Below are 22,702 nucleotides of genomic sequence, written 5' to 3'. Positions count from 1 at the left end.
CCCCGCTTCTGCCCAGCCCGGCCCCCGCCTCTTCCCTCGGCGCCCGCCATCGACCGAGCCTGGGGGGGGGGGCATAGGGTGGGGGGACCCTATAGGGATGGGGGGCACCTATAGGGCTGGGGGGTCCCTATAGTCCTGGGGGGGTCCTGTAGGGTTGGGGGGGACCCTATGGGGTTGGGGGGTCCTATAGGGCTGGGGGGTCCTATAGGGTTGGGGGGGACCCTATGGGACTGGGGGGGTCCTATAGGGTTGGGGGGTCCTGTAGGGCTGGGGGGTCCTATAGGGTTGGGGGGACCCTATGGGACTGGGGGGGTCCTATAGGGCTGGGGGGTACTATAGGGTTGGGGGGGACCCTATGGGACTGGGGGGGGTCCTATAGGGTTGGGGGGTCCTGTAGGGCTGGGGGGGCCTGTAGGGCTGGGGAGGACCCTATGGGGCTGGGGGGGGTCCTATAGGGTTGGGGGGGGCCCTATGGGACTGGGGGGGGTCCTATAGGGCTAGGGAGGGTCCGATGGGGTTGGGGGGGACCCTATGGGACTGGGGGGGTCCTATAGGGTTGGGGGGTCCTGTAGGGCTGGGGGGGCCTGTAGGGCTGGGGGGGACCCTATGGGGCTGGGGGGGTCCTATAGGGTTGGGGGGTCCTGTAGGGCTGGGGGGCCTGTAGGGCTGGGGGGACCCTATGGGACTGGGGGGTCCTATAGGGCTGGGGGGTACTATAGGGTTGGGGGGACCCTATGGGGCTGGGGGGGTCCTATAGGATTGGGGGGGACCCTATGGGGCTGGGGGGGCTCCTATAGGGCTAGGGAGGGTCCGATGGGGATGGGGAGGGGGCCCTATGGGGTTGGGGAGGGATCCTATGGGGCTGGGGGGTCCTATAGGGCTGGGGAGGAGACCCTATGGGGCTGGGGGGGCGCCTATGGGGATGGGAAGGGGGCCCTGTGGGGTTGGGGAGGGTGCTATAGGGTTGAGGGGGGTCCTATGGGGATGGGAAGGGGGCTCCTATAGGGCTGGGAAAGGGATCCTATGGGGCTGGGTGGTCCTGTAGGCCTGGGGGGATCCTATAGGCCTGGGGGGATCCTATAGGGTTGGAGGGGGTCCCATAGGGTTGGAGGGGGTCCTATGGGGCTGGAGGGGTCCTATAGGGCTGGGGGAGGATCCTATCGGCCAGGGGGGGGGATCCTATAGGGTTGGAGGGGGTCCCATAGGGTTGGAGGGGGTCCTATACAGCTGGGAAGGGAGCCCTATGGGGCTGGGGGGGATCCTGTAGGCCTGGGGGGGATCCTATAGGGTTGGGGAGGGTCCTATAGGGCTGGGGGGGTCCTGTGGGGCCGGGGGGGTCTCCAGGCGAGCAGGGCGGGGGCGGGACTTCGGCTTCTGATTGGCTGCGCGCCGCGCTCCGCACCCTGCTGATTGGTCCCTGCGTGCGCCCGTATGTAAATGAGATATCGGGGGAGGCGGGGCCGCTCGCGGAGGGGGGCGTGTCCCCAATGTGGGGGTGCCACACCCCCCGGGGGCTCCGCCCCACAAACGGGTCGCTGCCCCTTTAAGACCCGCCCCCCCCAGGCGGGCGGCAGCGCCCTCTAGCGGCGGGGAGGACGGCCCCGCCCTGCCTCTCCCGCCAGGCTCCGCCCCCTCTCTCAGGCTCCACCCCCTACTCCAGGCTCCGCCCCTCCGCCAAGGCTCCGGCTCTCCTCCCTCCAGGCTCCGCCCCCCTCCCCTTGCGCGGCGTGCGCGCCCCGCCCCTCCGTCGCCGCGCGCGCGCCGGCCGCGGGCTGCCCTCGCGCTGCTTGGCCGCCCCCCGATTGGCCCGTGAGCTCGCGCCGCCGGGTGAGAGACCCCCCCCCACCCCCGCGCCCTTCGCCTCAGTCTCCCCCGGAGGCTCGGGGGAGACGGAGGGGGAACGGGGCGCTGCCGCCGCCGCCTTCCTGTCAGGGCGGGCCCGGGCTTGGGGCCTGGGCCTGGGCTTGGTTTTGGGGCCTGGAGTGTAGCGGGGGAGGGTCCCCGGTAACCTCCGGTTTCTCCGCTTCCTTCTACCCGCGAGGGGGAGGTTGGGGGGGTGACCGGTGGCTGCCGGGAGTTGTAGTCCTCGGGGAGCGCCTGGGGCTGGGGGGGTGAGGGGAGGGGGAACTACGATTCCCAGCGGCCCCTGAGCGGGAAAGGGTGGGGGGCTGAGGGTGTCGGGGGGGGGAGGCCTAGGGCTTCGTGCGGGGGAGAGGCCTGGGCCTTCATGGAGAGGTTTGGGGGGCCCCTGGGCCTTCATTGAGGGGTTTTGGGGGGGGCTGGGCCTTCGTAGAGGGCTCGGGGGGGCTTTGGGGGGCGTAGGAGAGGCCTGGGCCTTCATGGAGGGGTTTGGAGGGGACCTAAGCCTTCGTGGGGAGGCTTTGGAGGGGGCCTGGGGCGTCGTGGAGGGGTTTGGGGGGGCTTGAGGGGGGCCTGGGACGTCGTGGAAGGGCTTGGGGGGGGCTGAGCCTTCATAGAGGGGTTTGGGGGGCCCTGGGGCTTCATGGAGGGAATTTGGAGGGGCCTGAGCGTTTGGGGGAGCTTTGGAAGGGGGCTGAGCCTTCATAGAGGGCTTTGGGGGGGCTTTAGGGGTGGCCTAGGGCTTCATGGAGGGGTTTGGGGGGGGGCCTGGTGCACTTGGGGGCCCAATGGAGGCCTCTCCCCCCTTGCAGGGGGGGCAAAGAGCTGGCCTTGATTATGGGGGGGCCCTGAGGGAAGAACTGGGGAAGGGGCTCCCCCGTCCTCCCCCCAGCACCCCTTTTTTGGGTTAAATTTTACATCAAAACCACACACACCCCTCTCCCCGATTTTGGGGGGCCCCGTGATAAAACCCTGTGGTCCAAAGGCTTTAACGAACCTCCCCCCCCCCATTAGGCTGCTCCCCAATTTCCCTCCTGTTTATTGATATTATTTTTATTTCTCCCTCAGTGCTCGACGGGGAGCTTGTAATAAACAGGGCTGCAGCATCATCCAGGCAGGTACCTCCTTATCCCACCCTTCCCTCTAATTCTGGGGGGAAAACCGGCGGTTTTGGGGTGCAAAAACCAGGAGAGGAACTGGAGGGGGGGGCTCAAAGACACACCCCCCCCCCAGTGTTTTCCAGAGCCACACAAATCGGAGTGGGGAAGTTGGAGAGCGCCGAGCGAAGGCAGCCCGCCTCTTTTTTTTTTTTTATTTTGAGGTTAAAGCGTGAGGTTTTGGGGCCGCCGCAGGTCTGGTGCCGGCAGCGAGGGGACGCGGCGGTTGTATTTTTATTTTCTTTTTTTTTTTTGGGGGGGGGGGTGGTTTTGTGCCGGGAGTCGCTGGGTGTTTACAGATAATTATACATTCAAACCTGTATTAAAGATTCAACTTCAGTTTAGCTCCCAAATTCCCCTTTAAAAAGGGATTATTTCCTTTAAAGAGAGGGGAAACAACCAGAAAACACCCTAAAAAAACCCCAAACCCCCCAAAATCCACTCCCCCCCCCCCCAACCCGAGCGTGCCGAAGCGAAGCCGCCGCGGGATTATTCCCTTTGTCCCCAATATAAACAGGATTTGTTTGAGCTGCGGAGGGAGGGGGTGAAAAAAAACACGCCGATCCCGAAAGGTGGGGTTTCGTTTTTCCTCGTTTAGTGTAAAAATGAGTTTATTTTGCCCGATTTTATTTTTGATACGGGGAAGGTGGGGGGAACCTGCGCAGGTGCCACGTCGGCAGGAGCTTCGTCTTTGCCCGGCTCCGTTGGGGCAATAATAATAAAAAATAAAGCCCCTCCCCGAGCGTTGCGAAGCCTCCTCCCGCCGAGGTCGGGGCAGCAATTAAACGCAGGGAAACGATCGGGATGTGATGCAAATGAGCCTGGGGCAGCGTTTGGGGGGGTCGGGGCACCCCGAATTTCCAAGTTCCTAATTCTCAATCCCTCCCTCCCGCCCCAAAAAAGAAAAAAGCCACCGCCAAACCTTCCCGCAGGTTATCGCAGGCGTGTTGTTTTTCTTTTTTTTTATTATTATTATTATTATTATTTTCTTTTTTTAATTAAATCCCCCTCGTCAAAACTTGCCTCGGCCTGACCTATTTGCGAGGCCGAGTCGGGGCCGTTGGCTAACGAGGCGCCGCTAATGAGGATACGCTGACGAGCTTCGCTTGAGACCTGCGTCCTCGCCGCTCGTTTATTTAGGAACCGGGAGGGGGGGGGGGTTCCCCACCTTTGCCTGCCCCCCCCTCATTGCTTTCACCAAAAAGCCCAATTTGCTTTATTTTTAAGCCGCTAACGAAGCTGCTGTCGCTCCCCGCTCGCCGGCTCCGCCGCCGCTTGGCTTTTTCGGGGGGAAAAACTGGGGTTTTAGTTGGTTTTAGCGAGGGGGGGGCGCGAGCCCGGCGTGGATTTGGCTGCGCTTCCCCGCCTGCCTGCTGCAGGTCGGTGCTTGCCGCTGGGGCGAGCGCCTCGGCTCCGCTCCCTTTATCTGCGTTTGCTTTCGGGGCTTGGGTTTTAGGTTTATTTCTCGGGGTTTTGGGCTTTTTTTTTTTTTTTTTTTTTTTTTAGCAGTGTATATTCTCGTTTAAAACCGCCCGCGGCAGCGCGATCACCGTTCCTGCCTCCCTACCCCTTCCCCGCCTTCCAAATCGCCTCTTCCTTCTGGTTTTTAAGCTCCTCAGAGCTTTTTTTTTTTTTTTTTTCCCCGTGGAGCCGAATCCCAAATCCCTCAGAAATCCCGATAAGGGGGCGACGGTGGAGGAGTGACCCCGTTTTTAACGTCGGTCCGGGATTCGGGAAGTCGCACGGCTCCGTTGCACCCACGTGAACCCACCCCTTGCCTAGGTGAAACTTTAAATCCTTTCTTGCTTTATTTTTCCTTTTCATCCAGAATTCCTCCACAAATTTGGACGCCGGGAACGCCGTAGGAACCCCCTCTTCCTTTCCACCCCGGTAAGGAGCTTCACGCCCCTCCTCTTCATCACGGTTGTTCCAACAGTCGGACGCCGAGCCGGCCAGGATCCGTCGTCCCCTCCGGGCGAGGATTACAGCTCGCCCGACGTGTTTTTACAGCGAGACGTAGCATTTAAAAAAATAGATTTAACCCAGCGAAGGGGCCAAATCCGGGGGGATTTCACGGGGCGGAGCTGCGTCTAACGAGTTCCCTCATTCCGGATAATAATTTATTGAAATATCCCGGTGTTTTGGCCAATCCCATCTTCGGGCGCTGCCATCCCGGAGCGAGATAGCCCAGATCTCCGTGTTGGCGCAGCCCCGGAACCCAGGCAAGTAGGAATTTGTCCGTATTTACGGCCGTGCTGAAAAAAATCTTTCGTTTGATTAGCGTTAATTAAGCCGTCTCCATCAGATAAAGCGCGGAGAGATGGATCGGCTCCCCGACGAGCTCCCGGCTCGGATTTTATCCCCTTTTCCCTTTTCTTTTTTGCGCTGAGAAAATTAATGGTGTTCTCATTGCCCGGTAATGGGGATTATTTGGCTTTAACCACCCCCTAATTAAGCGTAAAGTTGCCAACCTCTTCGCTTAATTGCTTTACTAATTTCTTCTTGGCCATCGGTTGGTTTTAGTCTTGGCTCTTACCTGGAGCTGCGTTTGGCTCCGGGCGGGCGTTGGGAAAGCCGGGGTGACCCCAACCCCTCCCCGATTAAACTCCCAAAGCCTTTTTGGGGCTGTTTCGTCCCAAAAGAGTCCCGGGATGATTTATTTTTTCCCTGGGAAGCGTTGTGGGACGCACGCCTCGGCAGCGAACCCGTGCCGAGGAGGGGAGAAGGAGCCGGCGGCGAGTTTTGGGGTGATTTTGAGCTTATTTGGGGTCAGGCGGGAGGTAGAAAGCACCGCGTGGGTCGTTAAATCTTGATTTTTTTTTTAATCGGAAATAGGCGGGGTCGGACTTTCTCCTCCGGCTCACAATGGCGTCTCGGCTAAGAAAGAGTTAAAAATTGTAGCTTAATTTATTGAAAAACCTGTGGTTAATAATTAAAACCTCCCTCCCTCCCCGCCCCCCCTTCTCGTTAGCGGGGAAGGGCTGGGTCTTGCTCCTGCAAATCGCAGCTGCGGCTCTGGAGCAGCAAAATTGGGCTCAAAAATCCCAATTTTGGGTTCCACCGGGGGAGCGGGATTGATCCGGGGGGGGCTCTTTAACCCTTTTCCCCCATTTTTTACCCCAAATTACATCCATGGGGCACGACGGAGCTCCTTATCCCTGCGCCGTGACCCCTTAGAAGGATTCGGGGACCCGGCTCTACCCGGTGCGGTGCTGCCGGCGTCGGTGCCGCCAGGTTTCCCCGGCGCGGCTTAAAATAAAAAATTAACGCCCTATAATTAATTTTTCAGGCTCGTCCCGCTTTCCCTTATTTTACGCTAAGAAATAGGGCGAGATTCCCTCGTGGATTGATTCCTGCCGGAGCGCGAGCTCGGCTGGGCGGATAACGGCGTCGTTAATTCAGGTTGCGGTGCTCCGGCGATGTAAAAATTTGATTGAAAAATTCTTTTTGTTTTTTTTTTTTTTTATTTTAAATCCCTAAATCTGCTCGTTCCTCACCTCTCCGCCGGATTTGAAGCCGAACTCGGATAATTCGGAGCTTTCCAGAAGGAAGGAGAGGGTCTCTCTCCTACCGGGCACGACGCTCCGTAGCTCGGAGCGGGATGCAGACGGATTTAATTAATCACCCGCCAATTCGCAGCCCGGGCGAGGGGTTCGCCGCCGGAGGAGCGTCGGGCGCCGGTTTTGGGGTGGGAAAACCGGGATTTATTTCCTGGCTGATGTCTGTTTTCAGCCTGGAGGGGCGACGCCGTAGTTTGGGGGGGAAGCGCCGACGGTTTGCGGGATTAATCCCAAATCCTCAAATTTCCAGCTAACGCAGGGATTTAGAAATCCATTCTGAAGGGGTTTTTTGTTGTTTGTTTTTTTTTTTTTTTGCCTGACTGGCTCCGGATCCAGGATGGGGCTCAAATCCTCAAATCGGAATGGGCTGAGGAGGAGTTGGAAAAGCATCATCTTCCTCTTCCTCCTCCAGCCTGGCAAAGGGTAGAGTTTCCTTCCATTTTGGGGAGAATTTTAGCTTATTTAGATCGTTCCTCCCCAGATTTGGTCAATAAAAGGGGGCACAGCGTTCCCGCGATAACCAGCGCCACCGTGGGAAGAGTTTTCTTCGGAAAAAGCGTTTTCTGTATGGTTTTTGGAGGTTTGGTTTTTTTTTTGGAATAGAGGGAAGCGTGTGTGTTTTGCAAATACATCTTTGATGCCAGGACCCCAAAACTGGGTTTTAGACCCCAAAAAGCTGCCGAACCTCAACCGGGAGCCCCGATCTCCGCACCTGGCTTTGTCCAAGGGCTGGTCGAGCTCCTTCCCGCGGGATTTATTGCCGGTGAGACCCGGCATCGCCGGCTGGGGATGCTCCTCCGAGATCCGCCCTCCTACCCGCTACCCGCTCGTTAGGCTGCATTTAATTAAGGCTTTCAGGTATTGATTTAACGTCCCCTCCCAACAGATGCGATCTTAGCCGGCTCGCGGCGTAATTAGCGGGGATTAGGCGAGCGCCGGACAGGAGAGGAGGCTCGGCCGCCGCGCCGGGGTGGGTTAATGCCAAACACAGACGGTTTAATGCTTGTCCGTCTGTCTGTCCATCACCAACCCGCCGGGGCTGAGCTGCCTCTCTCGGCCTCGGGGCTCCGGCTTCGCCAGATCCCGGCGCGGAAACCAAAGCCGGGCCGGCAAACCGGGAACAACGGAGCAGGAGGAGGCTGAGGGACTCAAGAACTTGGTTGGCAATCTCTCATCCCGCGCCTCTCGAGCGGACGGACCTCGGGGAGCAAAGCCCCTCGCGGTGGGGGGAGAAGACGGGGTTCAAGATCGCCTGAGGAACCTTGGCAGATATAAAGCTATGTCTTTCAAGACGATGTGAGGGAGCTCAACGGAGGTAAGGCTACGTATTCCAAGACGAGCTGAGGAACCTCAGCAGATACAAGTCCACAATATTTCAAGATGACGTGAGGAACCTCGACAGATACAGGTCCACGTATTTCAAGACAACGTGAGGAACCTCGACAGGTAAAAGTCTACGTGTTCCAAGATGACCTGAGGAAGCTCAGCAGATAGAAGTCTACGTATTTGAAGACATGAGGAACCTCAACAGATACAAGTCGACATGTTTCAAGACCACCTGAGGAACCTCAACAGATGTAAGTCTTCGTATTCCAAGATGAGCTGAGGAACCTCAACAGATACCAAGTCTCTGTATTTCAACACCACCTGAGGAACCTTGAGAGACAGAAGGCTACATGTTCCACGATGACCTGAGGAACCTCAACAGATACAAGTCTACGTATTTGAAGACGATGTGAGGAACCTCGACAGACAGAGGTCTACGTATTTGAAGACGATGTGAGGAACCTCGACGGATATAAGCCTACGTATTTCAAGACAACCTGAGGAACCTCGACAGGCATCTGGGGCACATCTGGCTGGTCACCAGCGGTGCTCCTCAGGGGTCGATACGTTGATCAGCCGCCTGGAGGCAGGAGTTGAAGGCGAGTTTGCCGGTGACACCCGACGGGGAGGTGCCGGTGATTCCCCTGAGGGGACAAGAGGCCTTGCAGAGGGATCTGGATAGATCGGGAACGGGTCCAGAGGAGACCACGGAGACGATGGAGGGGCTGGAACCCCTCTGCTGTGAGGATGAGGAGGGTCGGGGTTGGTCGGCCTGGAGAAGGCTCCTCGTGGTGGCCGTTGCTGCTTTTTAGCAGGGCCTGTTGTGGTGGGACAAGGGGGAACGGTTTTAAGCTAAAAAAGGGGAGATTTGGGCTGGATCTAAGGAAAAAAATTACTACGCTGAGGGCGGGGAGACCCTGGACGGATCGGAGAATCGTCGAGGTTGGAAAAACCCTTTAAGATCACCGAGCCCAACCGTTAACCCGGCGCCGCCGAGGCCACCGCGTCCCCCCGGCTTTTAGATCCCGCGGGCGAAGGGATCGTTCCCAAGATCCGACCCCATTCGAGCTGCGGCCTCGCCAGCGGGGCGATCCCTTCCCCGGCCCGCTGGCCACACCGTTCCTGACGCAAGCCAGGCTGCCGGTGGCCTTCTCGGCCACCTGGGCACGGGTCCTTTTCCGCCGGGCAGCTCTCCGGCCGCTCTTCCCCTGCGTGCCGGCCCTCGGGATGATCGGTGGTAGGTGCTCCATCCCGGGGAGGGTTCAAGGTCAGGTTGGACGAGGCTCCGAGCAGCCCGGTCTAGTTGGAGATGTCCTTGCCCTTGACCTTTAACGGTCCCTTCCCACCCACACCTGAGTCTAAGCAAAACCGAAATAATCCCTCGGCGTTCCCACTCGCCACGCTAACCCTCTGCTCTCCTTCCCGCTGCAGGATGGCCCCGGAGACGCGGCAGCGCCCGGCGTGAGCGCCGACGCCGAGGAGAACCATGCGGCGGCAACGCGGCGAAGCCGGACCTCGCGGGATCTCGTTTGCCGGCAGCCGGACGGCGCCGACCGAAGCCGGCCCGGCGCGGCGGCGGCAATGAGCGGCCCCGTCCCACTGCCTCGGCTCGGCTCCGGCGCCGCACCATGAGCTCCCACCGCCCCCCGCGGCACGACGGCGCCGATGCCGAAGGTTGCCCGCCGACCTTTTGGGCGCAAAATGGCAGCGTGCCGATGGCGGGGGGCGAACCCCCTCCTCGCCTGGCCACCGCCACACCGGCCGTGCCCAAAATGGGGGTGCGCGCCCGCATCGCCGACTGGCCCCCCAAGAGAGACACCGGCAAGGACCCCCCCGCCGGCACCAGCCCGTGCCGGGATGCAGCGGGCAGCCGGGATGCCGCTTGTTGCCGGAGTTTTGCCGGCGGGCAGCAGCCCCTTGCCGGCGTTTCGGGTTTTAAAGCCCTTCACCGCTTGGCGCGGCGACGATCCAAGGACGTGGAATTTCAGGAGGGCTGGCCCCGTTCTCCGGCGAGGGGTTTGGCGCCGCTGCGGCACCGGAGCAGCAGCGAGGTGACGCTGAGCGAGTGCGACCCGGAGGAGCCGGCGGAGCCGCGAGGGACCAAACTGGGAGGAGGCGCCGGGCTTTTCCGCGAGTACGGCAGCACCTCCTCCATCGACGTGCAGGGCATCTCGGAGCAGAGCTTCTTCGATATGCTCAATGAATTTCGGACCAAGAAGCCGGACCGACGAGCCGGGACGCCCGAGCGCCTCGGGGAAGCCGGTTTTCCACCGGGATCGTATCCTGGGATCAAGACGGAGGGTAGGAATGGACCCCGGGATGAGCCGTCGGCACAATCCAAGGAGAAACCCCGTAGGAGGTGTCCCAAAGGCGATGCCGGAGGCGAATCCATCTTTAAAAAACTCCGGAGCGGGCGAAACGAGGGGGAGCCGGAGGAGCCGCGGACGCCGGAGCCGGGCAAGGCCTGGGTGTGCCAGAAGAGCTTCGCCCACTACGACGTGCAGAGCATGCTCTTCGACCTCAACCTCGTAGCCATCAACCGAGCCGTGGTAGCCCAACGGCGCAACACCACCACGGGCGCCTCGGCGGCTTCGGCCGCCACCGTTCGTGCCGGCGGCTTGGGCGGATCGGATCCGGCGTTTGCCAGCACCGAGGATCTTAATTGTAAGGAGAATTTGGAGCACGACGTGGGGGATAACACCAGCAACGAGCTTCTCCTCAGCTGCCCCCATTTCCGTAACGAGATCGGCGGCAGCGGCGAGCGCAACGTCAGCTTCTCCAAAGCTTCGGCGGGATCCCCGGGAATGCCGGCGGCGGAGGGGGGCTTCTCCGAACCCGTCCTCGACGTCCGTCCCACCAACGCCGGCGTCTCGGTGCTGGAGGTCCCCAAGGAGCTGCAGAGAAACCCCAACCGCCTCAAGCACTACAGCGTCGAGCACGTGGATCTCGGCGCTCGCTATTACCGGGATCATTTCCACGGCAAAGGTGGGAGCTCCAGGGAGGGATGTTTCAGGGTTCGCCCCGTCGCCGCGAGACCCACGGTGCTCGGAGGGGGGCACGGCTTCTTCCTAAAGCCCCCCCCCCAATCCTTTCTGCCACCGGGGTACGCCCGGCTCCATCCCCTTCCCCGTTTTGGGTGGGAAAGGGGCACAGCAATGCTTCCTCCATCTCCCCCGTGCCTCCTCCGTGTGTCCCCCCCCGGCTTCTCCGTCCCCTCCGTGTGTCCCCCCCCGGCTTCTCCGTCCCCTCCGTGTGTCCCCCCCCGGCTTCTCCGTCCCCTCCGTGTGTCCCCCCCGGCTTCTCCGTCCCCTCCGTGTGTCCCCCCCGGCTTCTCCGTCCCCTCCGTGTGTCCCCCCCGGCTTCTCCGTCCCCTCCGTGTGTCCCCCCCGGCTTCTCCGTCCCCTCCGTGTGTCCCCCCCGGCTTCTCCGTCCCCCTCCCCGTGCCTCCTCCGTGTGTCCCCCCGGCTTCTCCCTCCCCTCCCTGTCCCCCCCCCCCTTCTCCATCCCCCCCCCCCGTCCCTCCTCCGTGTCCCCCTCGGCTTCTCCGTCCCCTCCGTGTCCCCCTCGGCTTCTCCGTCCCCCCCGTGCCTCCTCCATCCCGGTTTTCCTCGGCAGAGCACTCAAACTACTTCGGAGTGGATGAAAAATTGGGCCCGGTGGCCGTCAGCATCAAACGGGAAAAACTGGAAGACCACAAGGACCACGGCCCTCAGTACCAGTACAGGATCATCTTCCGGACCAGCGAGGTACGTCACAGTGACGGGGAAAACCAGTTGGGAAAGCGGGATTGGGAATGGGGAACCGGGGGGGGCCTCTCTTTCCCTCTCCTATATTTTTTTTTTTATTTTTTCCTTTCCCAGCTCGTCACCCTGCGCGGTTCCATCCTGGAAGACGCCACCCCGACCGCCACCAAACACGGGACGGTCCGGGGTCTCCCGTTAAAGGACGCTCTGGAATACGTCATTCCGGAGCTCAACATCCACTGCCTGCGCTTGGCCGTCAGCGCGCCCAAGGTCACCGAGCAGCTCCTCAAGCTGGACGAGCAAGGGGTGAGCGGCGGGAGGGGACGAAACGGGGGTCCCCTGCGTGCCGGGGGGCTGATCCCCGCCTCCGTCCTCTTCCTCCCTCCGCAGCTTTGCCGCAGGCACAAGGTGGGAATCCTCTACTGCAAAGCCGGGCAGAGCTCGGAGGAGGAGATGTACAACAACGAGGAAGCGGGGCCCGCTTTTGAGGAATTCCTCGCTCTCCTGGGGGAAAAGGTTTGCCTGAAAGCCTTCAGCAAGTACGCGGCCCAGCTGGACACCAAAAGTGAGCGAGGCGGGGGGTCCCGCTCGCGCCGGGGGGGACGCGCGGGGAACCCCCACCCGTTTCACCGCCTGGTTTTTACCCCCGCAGCCGACTCCACCGGCACCCACTCCCTCTACACCACCTACCAGGACTACGAAATCATGTTCCACGTCTCCACCATGCTCCCCTACACCCCCAACAACCGGCAGCAGGTACCCCCCGACCCGAAACCCCCCCCCCCCCAAACATTTAGATTTGGGGTTCTCCCTCCCCTTTCCCGCGCTGGTTTGGGGGCTGTCTGTCTGTCCAGCGGCTCGACCGTCCCTTGGGTTATTTTTAGCTGCTGAGGAAGCGGCACATAGGGAACGACATCGTCACCATCATCTTCCAAGAACCCGGAGCGCTGCCCTTCACCCCCCAAAATATCCGCTCCCACTTCCAGCACGTCTTCATCATCGTCCGAGCCCACAACCCCTGCACCGACAGCGTCTGCTATAGGTGAGCCCTTCCCGCCGCCTCCGAGGGGCTCCGGATTCGGGATGCGGCTGCGGTGGGGGGTGTTGCGTTCCCGGGGTTTTTTCCCGTGTTTCTGGTTTCGGTAAAGCGGCCGGGGTGTTGGAACGAGGGCGGAGGGGGCGGCAGCCAGCTGGGGGGCGGTGAGGGAGTGGGGAAGGGGAAGGGGAAAGGAAGGGGAAGGGGAAGGGGAAGGGGAAGGGGAAGGGGAAGGGGAAAGGAAGGGGAAGGGGAAGGGGAAAGGAAGGGGAAGGGGAAAGGAAGGGGAAGGGGAAGGGGAAAGGGAAGGGGAAAGGAAGGGGAAGGGGAAGGGGAAGGGGAAAGGAAGGGGAAAGGGAAAGGAAGGGGAAAGGAAGGGGAAGGGGAAGGGGAAAGGAAGGGGAAGGGGAAGGGGAAAGGAAGGGGAAGGGGAAGGGGAAAGGAAGGGGAAGGGGAAGGGGAAAGGAAGGGGAAGGGGAAGGGGAAAGGAAGGGGAAGGGGAAAGGAAGGGGAAGGGGAAGGGGAAAGGAGGGGAAGGGGAAAAAGGGAAGGGGATGGAAGGGCCTGTTTGGGCCCCGATCACCTCGTCCGACCGCCCGCCCCCTCGGGCTGCCCCGGGCCCTGCCGCAGCCCTTCCCCGCGTCCCATCCGAGCCCCCAGCCCCTCCGCGGAGGGATCCCGACAGGCTGGATCCACGGGGTGAGGAGATCCCACACGGCCGAGTGCCGGCTCCTGCCGTTCGGCTTGGATATCGGGAACAATTCCCTCACCCGGAGGGCTGCCGAGCCTCGGAGCAGGCTGCTCGATGATCTCAAAGATCTTTTCCAACCCAAACGATTCCACGATCCCCCAATTCCATCACCGCCGAGCGATCCTAACCCTGTTCCCCTCTCCGTCCCCCAAGCGTGGCCGTCACCCGATCCAAAGACGTCCCGCCCTTCGGACCCCCCATCCCCAGCGGCGTCACCTTCCGCAAATCCGACGTCTTCCGAGATTTCTTGCTGGCCAAAGTGATCAATGCGGAAAACGCCGCTCACAAATCGGACAAATTTCACACCATGGCGACGCGAACCCGGCAGGAATACCTGAAGGATTTAGCCGAAAACTGCGTCACCAACACGCCCATCGATTCCGCCGGGAAGTTCAACCTCATCTCCCTGGCTTCCAAAAAGAAGGAGAAGACGAAAGCGCGAGCCGGGGCGGAACAACACAGCGCGGGGGCCATCGCCTGGCGCGTTTCCGCTCAGGATTTCGCCCGGGGAGCGGAAATCGCTTGCGCCTTGGGTATTTCCAACGAATTCGTCGTCCTGCTCGACCTCAGCGCCAAGGAAGTCGTCTTCAACTGCTTCTGCGGTGACGTCATCGGCTGGACCGCCGACGCTTCCACCGTCAAGATCTTCTACGGTCGAGGCGATCACATTTTCATCCGGGCGGCTGAGGGCGGCCCCGAGGACATCAAGGAGATCGTGCAGAGGCTGAAGGTGAGCCCCAAAATCCCCCTCGAAGCCGTTGGCGTCGGTCCTAGGACGCGCTCGGGATGTTTTCCGACGCGGAGGCTGCAGGGAAAAGAGGGAAATCCCAGCCCCGGGTGGTGGGAGAGGGGAACGGCTGCGGGATGAGCCCCCTCCCCGCCATCCGCCCGTCCTTTCCCGCCGCTCCAGGTGATGACGGACGGCTGCGAGACGGTGGACATGACCTTGAGGAGAAACGGGCTGGGTCAGCTGGGTTTCCACGTCAAGTACGACGGCACGGTGGCCGAGGTGGAGGATTACGGCTTCGCTTGGCAAGCCGGTCTGCGGCAGGGCAGCCGGCTGGTGGAGATCTGCAAGGTGGCGGTGGTGACCTTGACCCACGACCAAATGATCGACCTCCTACGTACCTCCGTCACGGTCAAGGTCGTCATCATCCCGCCCCACGAGGACGGAGCCCCTCGCAGGTAGGTGGCGGCCACCGTCGCTCCGCAAGCCCGGCTTTTCTCCCGAAGCTTTTGAGGGCAAAGCCCCGCAAAAAGCCATGGGGGGGGGCGGGCCCGGAGCAGACCTCACCCACAGGGCCCTGCCTAATTAAGCCTAATTAAAGCCAATTAACATCTCCAGGCTTTGGAGAATATCCCCTTTCTGTCGCTTAATACAGTGCTGCGTCCCGCTGGTGGGGAAAAACCCCTTCCCGGCAGGTTTTGGGGGGGCCGGGGCGGGTATTTTTAGGTTGGGGCGTCCCACTTTTCCCATGCGTGGCCAAATCGGTCACGTCCGCGTGACCTCGACCGCCGATACCATTAATTAATCATTAAATCGTAATTAAATAGTCAGGGGAGGACGTTGCTTTGCCGGGGGACGGGGTGGTTTTGGCTAAAGCCCTGCCAGACGCTGGCGACGGTGGCACCGGCCGGCTTCGTGTGCCGTAAGCGCCGATCGCCGCCGGCTTCGCAGGGGCTGGGCCGAATCCTTGGAGATGAGCAGCGCGGAGCCGAAGGGAGAGGTGGAGAGTTTGCCGTCCGGCTACCGCCCGCCGTACCGGAGCAACGCCGGCTGGCAGTGGAGCGGGCCGGCCTCGCACAACGCGGCCCCGGCGGGGAAATGGGCTGAGACGCTGGCCCTCGGCCACGGGCAAGCGATGGGCCGGTCGGGCAAGCAGCCCCCCGTGCCGTACCGGGAGCCGCAGGCGCTGCACGGCAAGAGGTGAGGTACCGGGATGGGGACGGGGACGAGGACAGGGTGAGGATGGGGATGGGGACAGGGACGGAATGGGGACAAGGACGGGATGGAGATAAGGACAGGATGGAGATGGAGACAGGGACAGGGACGAGGACAGGACAGGGACGAGGACGGGATGGAGACGGGGACAGGATGGGGATGGAGGTGGGATGGGGACAAGGACGGGATGGAGACGGGGACAGGATGGGGACGGAGGTGGGATGGGGACAGGATGGGGATGAGGTCTGGGATGGAAATGAGGACAAGGATGGGATGGGGACAAGAACTGGGACAGGGATGGGAACGAGGACAGGATGAGGATGGGGACGGGGACAGGATGAGAACGACGATGGGATGGGGACAGGGATATGGGGACAGAGACAGGACAAGGATGGGATGGAGACAGGGATGGGGACAGGACAGGGACAGGATGGGATGGGGACAAGGACTGGGATGGGAACGAGGACAGGATGAGGACGGGGACAAGGACAGCGGGCGAGCACGGCCCAGCTCCAGGCTGTGGCAGGGAGCGGCTCCTCCGTACGCCCCGACACAAATCCGGCTGTTGGCCAGCAGCTGCCGGCCTTGCCCGCGCAGGCAGGAGCCAGGCCAAACCCCTTCTTTCCCGCTTTTCCCCACGCCTCTCCCTGGAGCCAGGCCGGTCAGCTTTCCCGAAACTCCCCATCCCACCTCCGCCTCGCCGGCGGGAGCGGAGAGGGCGCAGCCGTACCGGCAGCCATCGGGCAGCTTCTCCGCGCCGGGCAGCGCCGGACCGACCTACGCTCGCTACAAACCCTCGCCGGAGAGGTGGGTGACGGCCGCGGGGACCCTCTGGGGTCCCAAGGGTGCAAACTGGGGAGAAACAAGGAGATTTTGGGGTCCTTTTCACAGGTACGTGACCTCGCAGCGGCCGCCGTTGCCCTTCGAGCCGCACGCCGGCCACGACGGCCCCTCCAGCGGTGACTCCTCGTCCGGGGGGCTCAGTAGCCACGAGAGCACCATGGAGCGGCACAAACCGGGTAGGGGAAGGCGGGCAGAGCCCGGGGCCACCCCGCTGGACGTTTCGGTGGCCTCTCCGGTGACGCCGGCGCATTGGGGACTTGTTGCAGAACCGTTGTGGCACGTACCGGCGCAGTCCAGGTTGCCGGGAAGCGGCGGCGGGAGCAAGCGATCTGGCAGGCAGGAACCGACGACGGGCAAGGACTCGCCCAACCGACACTCCAAGGTGAGAGCCGCCCTTCGCTGCGGCAAAGCCGGACTTGGAAATTCCGTGGAGCAAACCTGGAATTCCCCACGGAGATTTGGGAAGCGAGGGGGTGGCCGGTGGGAGCCCGTTTTGGGGAAGCCCAGACGCCGGGGTGACGGGCAAAGCCGGGGACACGTGGTTTTTCCGGCAGGGTGATGCGCAATACTCGAGCCACTCCAGCAGCAACACGCTCTCCAGCAACGCCTCCAGCAGCCAGAGCGACGACCGTTGGTTCGACGTTCCCGATCCCGGCGAAACCGAACCGGATCCTTTTTCCAAAGGCGGTTCCAGCGATAGCGGCATCGACACCGCGCTCTACGCCGGCAACACCGGCGGGGCCGCTCCCAAACCCCCTCGCCCGCTACCGCAGAGGGACAAGGTCCCCAAAGCCCCGCCGGCGTCTTACGTCGCTTTGCAGGACGACGGCGTCCGTCCCGGTGACAAAAAGAGGGAACCGTCCCCAACCGTCGGCACCGGCAACCAGGGTAAAGGCTACCGGCACAAAACGGGGACCCCCGTGGCTTCGGGGACCCCCGGCGGCAGCCCCGACCCCTTCAAGCAGCCCAGGTGAGCGGTTCCCACCCACCCTGCGTCCCCCGGATTTTTGGGGGGTCCCTGCACCCCGTTTCTCGCTGAACCTCGCTCATCTCCCCCGCCGCCGGCAGCTCCAACTCGCGGCTGGGCTACCTGGGCTACCAAACCCCCTCGGCGGAAGCCACCCGGCCCCCCCACGGCTCCCAGCTCTCCGCTTCCGTCCCCAAATCCTTCTTCTCCAAGCAGACGGGCAGGAATAAACACGCGGGCGGCTGGAAGCGCCCCGAGGAGCCCCCGGACCCCAAAAAGTAAGCGGTGGGGGGGGGGGTCAAGGTCACGGGACCCCAAAAAATAACTCCGGGGGGGGGGGGGTGGGTGTCAGGGTCACAGGACCCCAAAAATTAGGGGTATCAAGGCTGCAAGACCCCAAAAATGAGGGGTGTCAAGGTTGTGGGACCCCAAAAAATGGGTGCTGGGGGGGGGTCGAGGTCATGGGACCCCAAAAATGAGGAGTGTCGAGGCTGTGGGGCCCCAAAAATGGGTGCTGGGGGGGTCAAGGTCATGGGACCCCAAAAATTAGGGGTGTCAAGGTTGTGGGACCCCAAAAAAATGGGTGCTGGGGGGGGTGTCAAGGTCATGGGACCCCAAAAATTAGGGGTGTCAAGGCTGTGGGGCCCCCAAAATAAGTGCTGGGGGGGTGTCAAGGTTGTGAGACCCCAAAAAATGGGTGCTGGGGGGGGGGGTCAAGGTCATGGGACCCCAAAATTAGGGGTGTTAAGGCTGCAGGACCCCAAAATAAGTGCTGGAGGTGGGGGTCAAGGTTGTGGGACCCCAAAAAATGGGTGCTGGGGGGGGGGTCAAGGTCATGGGACCCCAAAATTAGGGGTGTTAAGGCTGCAGGACCCCAAAATAAGTGCTGGAGGTGGGGGTCAAGGGTTATGGGACCCCCAAAATTAGGGGGGTTAGGGCTGCAGGCCCCCTGCCAGGGGCCTCTGTGGTTCTGTCCACCTCGGACACCCCCAAACCCTCCCTCGCCGCTGCCGTCTCGGCGGGTTTGGTTCTTCGGGGGGGTCCCGGCGCGGCGTCACCCCCTCCCCGTCCTCGCGGCAGGCAGGTGGACGCCACCACCAAGAACGTTTTCGGGCAGCCGCGGCTGCGGGCGTCGCTGCGGGATCTGCGCTCCCCCCGCAAAAGCTACAAATCCACCATCGAGGACGATCTCAAAAAACTCATCATCATGGACAGCGCCGCGCCGGAGCCGGAGCGAGCCGCGGTGAGCCGGCAGGCGTGCCGGAAGAAACGCCGGGAGGGGTGGGGGGGGTGGGGGTCTCCTGCTGCAAAGAGGGGGTAACCCCACTTTTTTTACACCCCCCCCCCCCCCCCCCCAAGTCCCCGCAGAAGGGTCTTCAGCGCACGCTGTCGGATGAAAGCCTGTGCGGCGGGCGGCGGGACGGCGGTTACGGCGGCGGTGGCGCGGCGGCGTTGGACGCCGACGTCCTCTTCGCCGGCGTTTATCCCTCCAGCACCCTGCCCAGCCGCCGGCAGCACCCGGCCGCCGCCAACGGCAGCCTCCCCGAGAAGAAATGTGAGTGCGAAAAGGGGGTGCGGAACGGTGGGGGGGGGGGTTGTTTTGTTTCTTTTTTTTAGGGGCGTCGCTCTGATGTCACTTCTTTTCGCCGCAGCCGCCATCTCCGCTTCCGAGTTATCCCTGGCGGAGGCGCGGGATAAACCCCCGCTGCGCCGGATGGATCCCGGGATGATGCCGTTGCCGGATACGGCGGCCGGGCTGGAGTGGGCCAGCCTGGTGAACGCCGCCAAAGCCTACGAAGGTAAAGCCGCGGCCCCCCCAAAAAACCCTCGCGTCGTCCGTGTGTCTCCCCCCCCCTTATTTTTTGGGGTGCGGGGGGGGGGATTTTTGGGGGCGCTGACGCAGCGGTTGCCTTCGCAGTGCAGAGAGCCGTCTCCCTCTTCTCCCTCACCGATTCGGCGCTGAGCCCCGACCCCCTCGCGCCCCCCGAAAGGCAGGCGACGGCGCGGGGGGCTCCCCCCGTCAGGTAGGGGGCTGAGGGGGGACCCCGGGGTGCCGTGTGTTCCCCCTCGGGACTGCGGGGGACCCTGGGGGGCCACGTCCCCCCTCTCGGGGCTGTGGGGTGACTGGGGGGGGGACCCTGGGGTCTTGTCCCCCCCTCCTTGGGGCTGGGGGGGGACCCCGGGGTGCTGTGTGTCCCCCCTTGGGACTGGGGGGGGGGACCCTGGGGTGCTGTGTCCCCCTCCTCAGGGCTGGGGGTGACTGGGGGGGACCCTGGGGTCCTGTGTGTCCCCCCTCTTTGGGACTGGGGGGGGACCCTGTCCCCTCCTCGGGGCTGGGGGGACCTTGGGGTCCCATGTCCCCTCTTTGGGACTGTGGGGGGGACCCTGGGGTCCCTTATCCCCTCCTCGGGGCTGGGGGAGACTCCAGGGTCCCCTGCCCCCCTCCTTGGGGCTGGGGGGTGACTGGGGGGGACCCCAGGGTCCTGTCCCCCCTCTTTGGGACTGGGGGGGGACACGACCCTGGGGTCCCTTAGCCCCTCCTCGGGGCTGGGGGAGACTCCAGGGTCCCCTGCCCCCCTCCTTGGGGCTGTGGGGTGACTGGGGGGGACCCCAGGGTCCTGTCCCCCGTCTTTGGGACTGGGGGGGGGGACACTGGGGTCCTCTCCCCCCTCGGGTATGGGGCTGGAGGGGACCTTAGGGTCCCCTGTCCCCTCCTTGGGGCCGGGGGGTGGCTGAGGGGGCCCCCAGGGTCCTGTGTGTCCCCCCTCAGGTATGGGGCTGGGTGGGGGGACACTTTGGGGACCCCAGGGTCCCCTCCCCCCCTCAACTACGGGGCTGGTCATTGGGGGGGGGACACTCTGGGGTCCCCGGTGCCCCTTCCCCGACGGCGTCCGTCTGTCCCCCGCAGCCAGGCCGCCCCCCTGGACCTGCCGGGGAAGGTGTCCCAGCTGGAAGCCATGTTGAAGCAGCTCCACAGTGACCTGCAGAAGGTGAGGAGGGGGGGCTCAGGGAGGTGTCCCCCCACCCCACGCTGAGCAAGGGGGTGTCACCCTGCCTGTCACCCTCTGTCCCCGTCCCCCCCCCCCCTCCAGGAGAAGCAGGACAAGGTGGTGCTGCAGGCGGAGGTGGCCAACCTGCGGCAGAACAACCGGCGCCTGCAGGAGGAGTCGCACTCGGCCGCCCGGCAGCTCCGGCGCTTCGCACGCATCTTCTCCGGCGCCGGCGAGAAGGAGGAGCTGTGAGCCAAACGGGGGGGCCCCCGACCCCCCCCTTGGGGCCACCGAACCCCCCTTGGGGCCAGCGGCCGCCCCCCGGGGCAGCTGGGATGGCCCAACGGGACCAGGAGCGTCCATACGGGACCGAGGGCGTCCATACGGGACTGAGGGCGTCCGCACGGAGCCGCGGGCCACCGTACGAGGCCACGGCCACCCTACGAGGCCATCAAGCATCCCTATGGGACTGAGGGCGTCCATACAGAGCCACAAGCCACCATACGAGGCCGCAAGCATCCATATGGGACTGAGGGTGTCCACATGGGGCCAGGAGCTTCTATACGGGGCTGGGACCATCCTCTGGAGGGCCACGAGGCACTATATGAGGCCACAAGCTTCCATATGGGACTGGGAGCCTCTGTCCAGGGCCAGGAGCATCCCTGTGGGGCCACAAGCATCCCTGTAGGGCCAGGAGCCTCCATACGGGGCCACGAGCATCCCTATAGGGACTGGGAGCCTCTATACAAGGCCAAGAGCATCCATATGGGGCCACAAGCCACCCTACGAGGCCACAAGCATCCATAGGAGATGGAGAGCCTCCATACGGGGCCAGGAGCTTCCATACGGGGCTGGGACCATCCCTGTAGGGTCACGAACCTCTGTCTGGGGCCAGGAGCATCCCTGTAGGGACTGGGAGCCTCCATATGGGACTGAGAGCATCCATACGGGGCCATCAGCCACCATATGGGGCCAGGACCGTTCCCTGTAGGGACAGAAGCAGCCCTATGGGGCCAGGAGCCTCCATCTGGGACTGGGAATATCCATAAGGGGCCGGGACCATCGCTGTAGGGACAGGAGCCACCATATAGGACTGAGGGCATCCCTACAGGGCCACAAGCCTCCATAGGGGGCTGAGAGCCTCCATACGGGGCCAGGAGCTTCCATATGGGGCCAAGAGCATCTATATGGGACTGAGCGCCTCTATATCAGGCCACAAGCTTCCCATATGGGACTGAGGGCATCCCTACAGGGCCATGAGCCTCCATAGGGGGCTGAGCGCCTCCATATGGAGCCACAAGCTTCCATAGGGGACTAAGGGCATCCATATGGGACTGAGAGCCTCCATACAGGGCCACCAGCTTCCATATGGGACTGAGAGCCTCCGTATGGGGCCAGGAGCTTCCATATGGGACTGCTTCCGTATGGGGCCAGGAGCTTCCATAGGGGACTGAGGGCATCCCTACAGGGCCATGAGCCTCCATAGGGGGCTGAGCGCCTCCATATGGAGCCACAAGCTTCCCTAGGGGACTAAGGGCATCCATATGCGACTGAGAGCCTCCATACAGGGCCACCAGCTTCCATATGGGACTGAGAGCCTCCGTATGGGGCCAGGAGCTTCCATATGGGACTGCTTCCGTATGGGGCCAGGAGCTTCCATAGGGGACTGAGGGCATCCCTACAGGGCCATGAGCCTCTATAGGGGGCTGAGGGCATCCAGATGGGGCCACCAGCTTCCATAGGGGACTAAGGGCATCCATATGGGACTGAGAGCCTCCATACAGGGCCACCAGCTTCCAATGGGACTGAGAGCCTCCGTATGGGGCCAGGAGCTTCCATATGGGACTGAGGGCATCCCTACAGGGCCATGAGCCTCTATAGGGGGCTGAGAGCCTCCATATGGAGCCACAAGCTTCCATACTGGGCCAAGGGCATCCATATGGGACTGAGAGCCTCCGTATGGGGCCAGGAGCTTCCATAGGGGACTGAGAGCCTCCGTATGGGGCCATGAGCTTCCATACGGGCCCAGTAGCCACCATAGGTGGCCGGGAGCCGCCATAGGCACCCCTATACGGCCGGGAGCGGCAGGCAGGGGCTGGAGCCGGGGGGGGGGGGGGGGGGTTAACTGCAAAGGCAATAAGGGGGTGAGGGGCCCCCCCCACCCCCCCCCGCCCCTTTTTTTGGGTGCAAACTACTTAATAATTAATAATATAAGAAGAATTAATAATAATCTTCCAGGCGAGTTGGAGGCGTAAGGAGGAACCTAACGAGCACTTTCTTTCCCCCCCCCCCCCAAAAAAAATAAAAATAAACCCCTAAATTATTTTCTATTGAGGAACCAACGCCCCGAGCGGCTCAGGAAAGGTTAAACGCCCCCCCCAAACCCCCCCAGTGCCCCCCCAAATCCGCGCCCCCCCCCCTTAAATCTTTATAAAACACTATATTTGTATAAATCGCACCGTTTCTAACCTTATTTTCGCCTTTTTCGGCTCCGTTTTCTGCACTGGGGGGGGCTAAACCGCACTGT

General features: G+C 62.5%; 1 protein-coding gene across 3 annotated transcripts; it reads left to right on the top strand.

Moving 5' to 3' along the window:
• The first annotated feature begins 1,302 nt into the window (after positions 1-1,302).
• Positions 1,303-22,628, top strand: SIPA1L3 (signal induced proliferation associated 1 like 3). 3 transcript variants are annotated; one of them, XM_087729659.1, is made up of 23 exons: positions 1,303-1,827; positions 2,929-2,974; positions 4,846-5,239; positions 9,335-10,888; positions 11,519-11,649; positions 11,764-11,952; positions 12,037-12,211; positions 12,299-12,402; positions 12,531-12,688; positions 13,587-14,163; positions 14,344-14,618; positions 15,112-15,360; positions 16,033-16,182; positions 16,267-16,394; positions 16,485-16,600; positions 16,773-17,188; positions 17,287-17,463; positions 18,266-18,428; positions 18,545-18,740; positions 18,838-18,984; positions 19,104-19,209; positions 20,094-20,175; positions 20,278-22,628. In XM_087729659.1, exons 4-23 carry the CDS (start codon positions 9,532-9,534, stop codon positions 20,425-20,427), a joined length of 5,046 nt encoding a protein of 1,681 aa, XP_087585785.1. In that variant the 5' UTR covers positions 1,303-1,827; positions 2,929-2,974; positions 4,846-5,239; positions 9,335-9,531; the 3' UTR covers positions 20,428-22,628. The 3 variants fall into 3 exon arrangements, with proteins under 3 accessions (XP_087585785.1, XP_087585784.1, XP_087585786.1); XM_087729658.1 differs by having other exon boundaries at positions 2,929-2,978; XM_087729660.1 differs by lacking the exons at positions 1,303-1,827; positions 2,929-2,974; positions 4,846-5,239 and adding exons at positions 7,502-7,892; positions 7,980-8,502.
• Positions 22,629-22,702: the final 74 nt, after the last annotated feature.

Source organism: Nipponia nippon, unplaced genomic scaffold, assembly GCF_047370975.1.
Source record: "Nipponia nippon isolate SJK-2023a ecotype South Korea unplaced genomic scaffold, ASM4737097v1 scaffold_46, whole genome shotgun sequence".
Taxonomy (NCBI): domain Eukaryota; kingdom Metazoa; phylum Chordata; class Aves; order Pelecaniformes; family Threskiornithidae; genus Nipponia; species Nipponia nippon.
Note: the sequence above shows the minus strand (reverse complement) of the source record. Positions and strands in the feature narration are given on the sequence as shown.

Coding starts and splice junctions, on each gene's coding strand:
- SIPA1L3 (XM_087729659.1), top strand. CDS start 9,532: ATGAGCTCCCACCGCCCCCCGCGGCACGACGGCGCCGATGCCGAAGGT. Junction 18,741..18,837: donor CAGCCTCCCCGAGAAGAAAT/GTGAGTGCGAAA, acceptor TTTTCGCCGCAG/CCGCCATCTCCGCTTCCGAG. Junction 18,985..19,103: donor CGCCGCCAAAGCCTACGAAG/GTAAAGCCGCGG, acceptor TTGCCTTCGCAG/TGCAGAGAGCCGTCTCCCTC.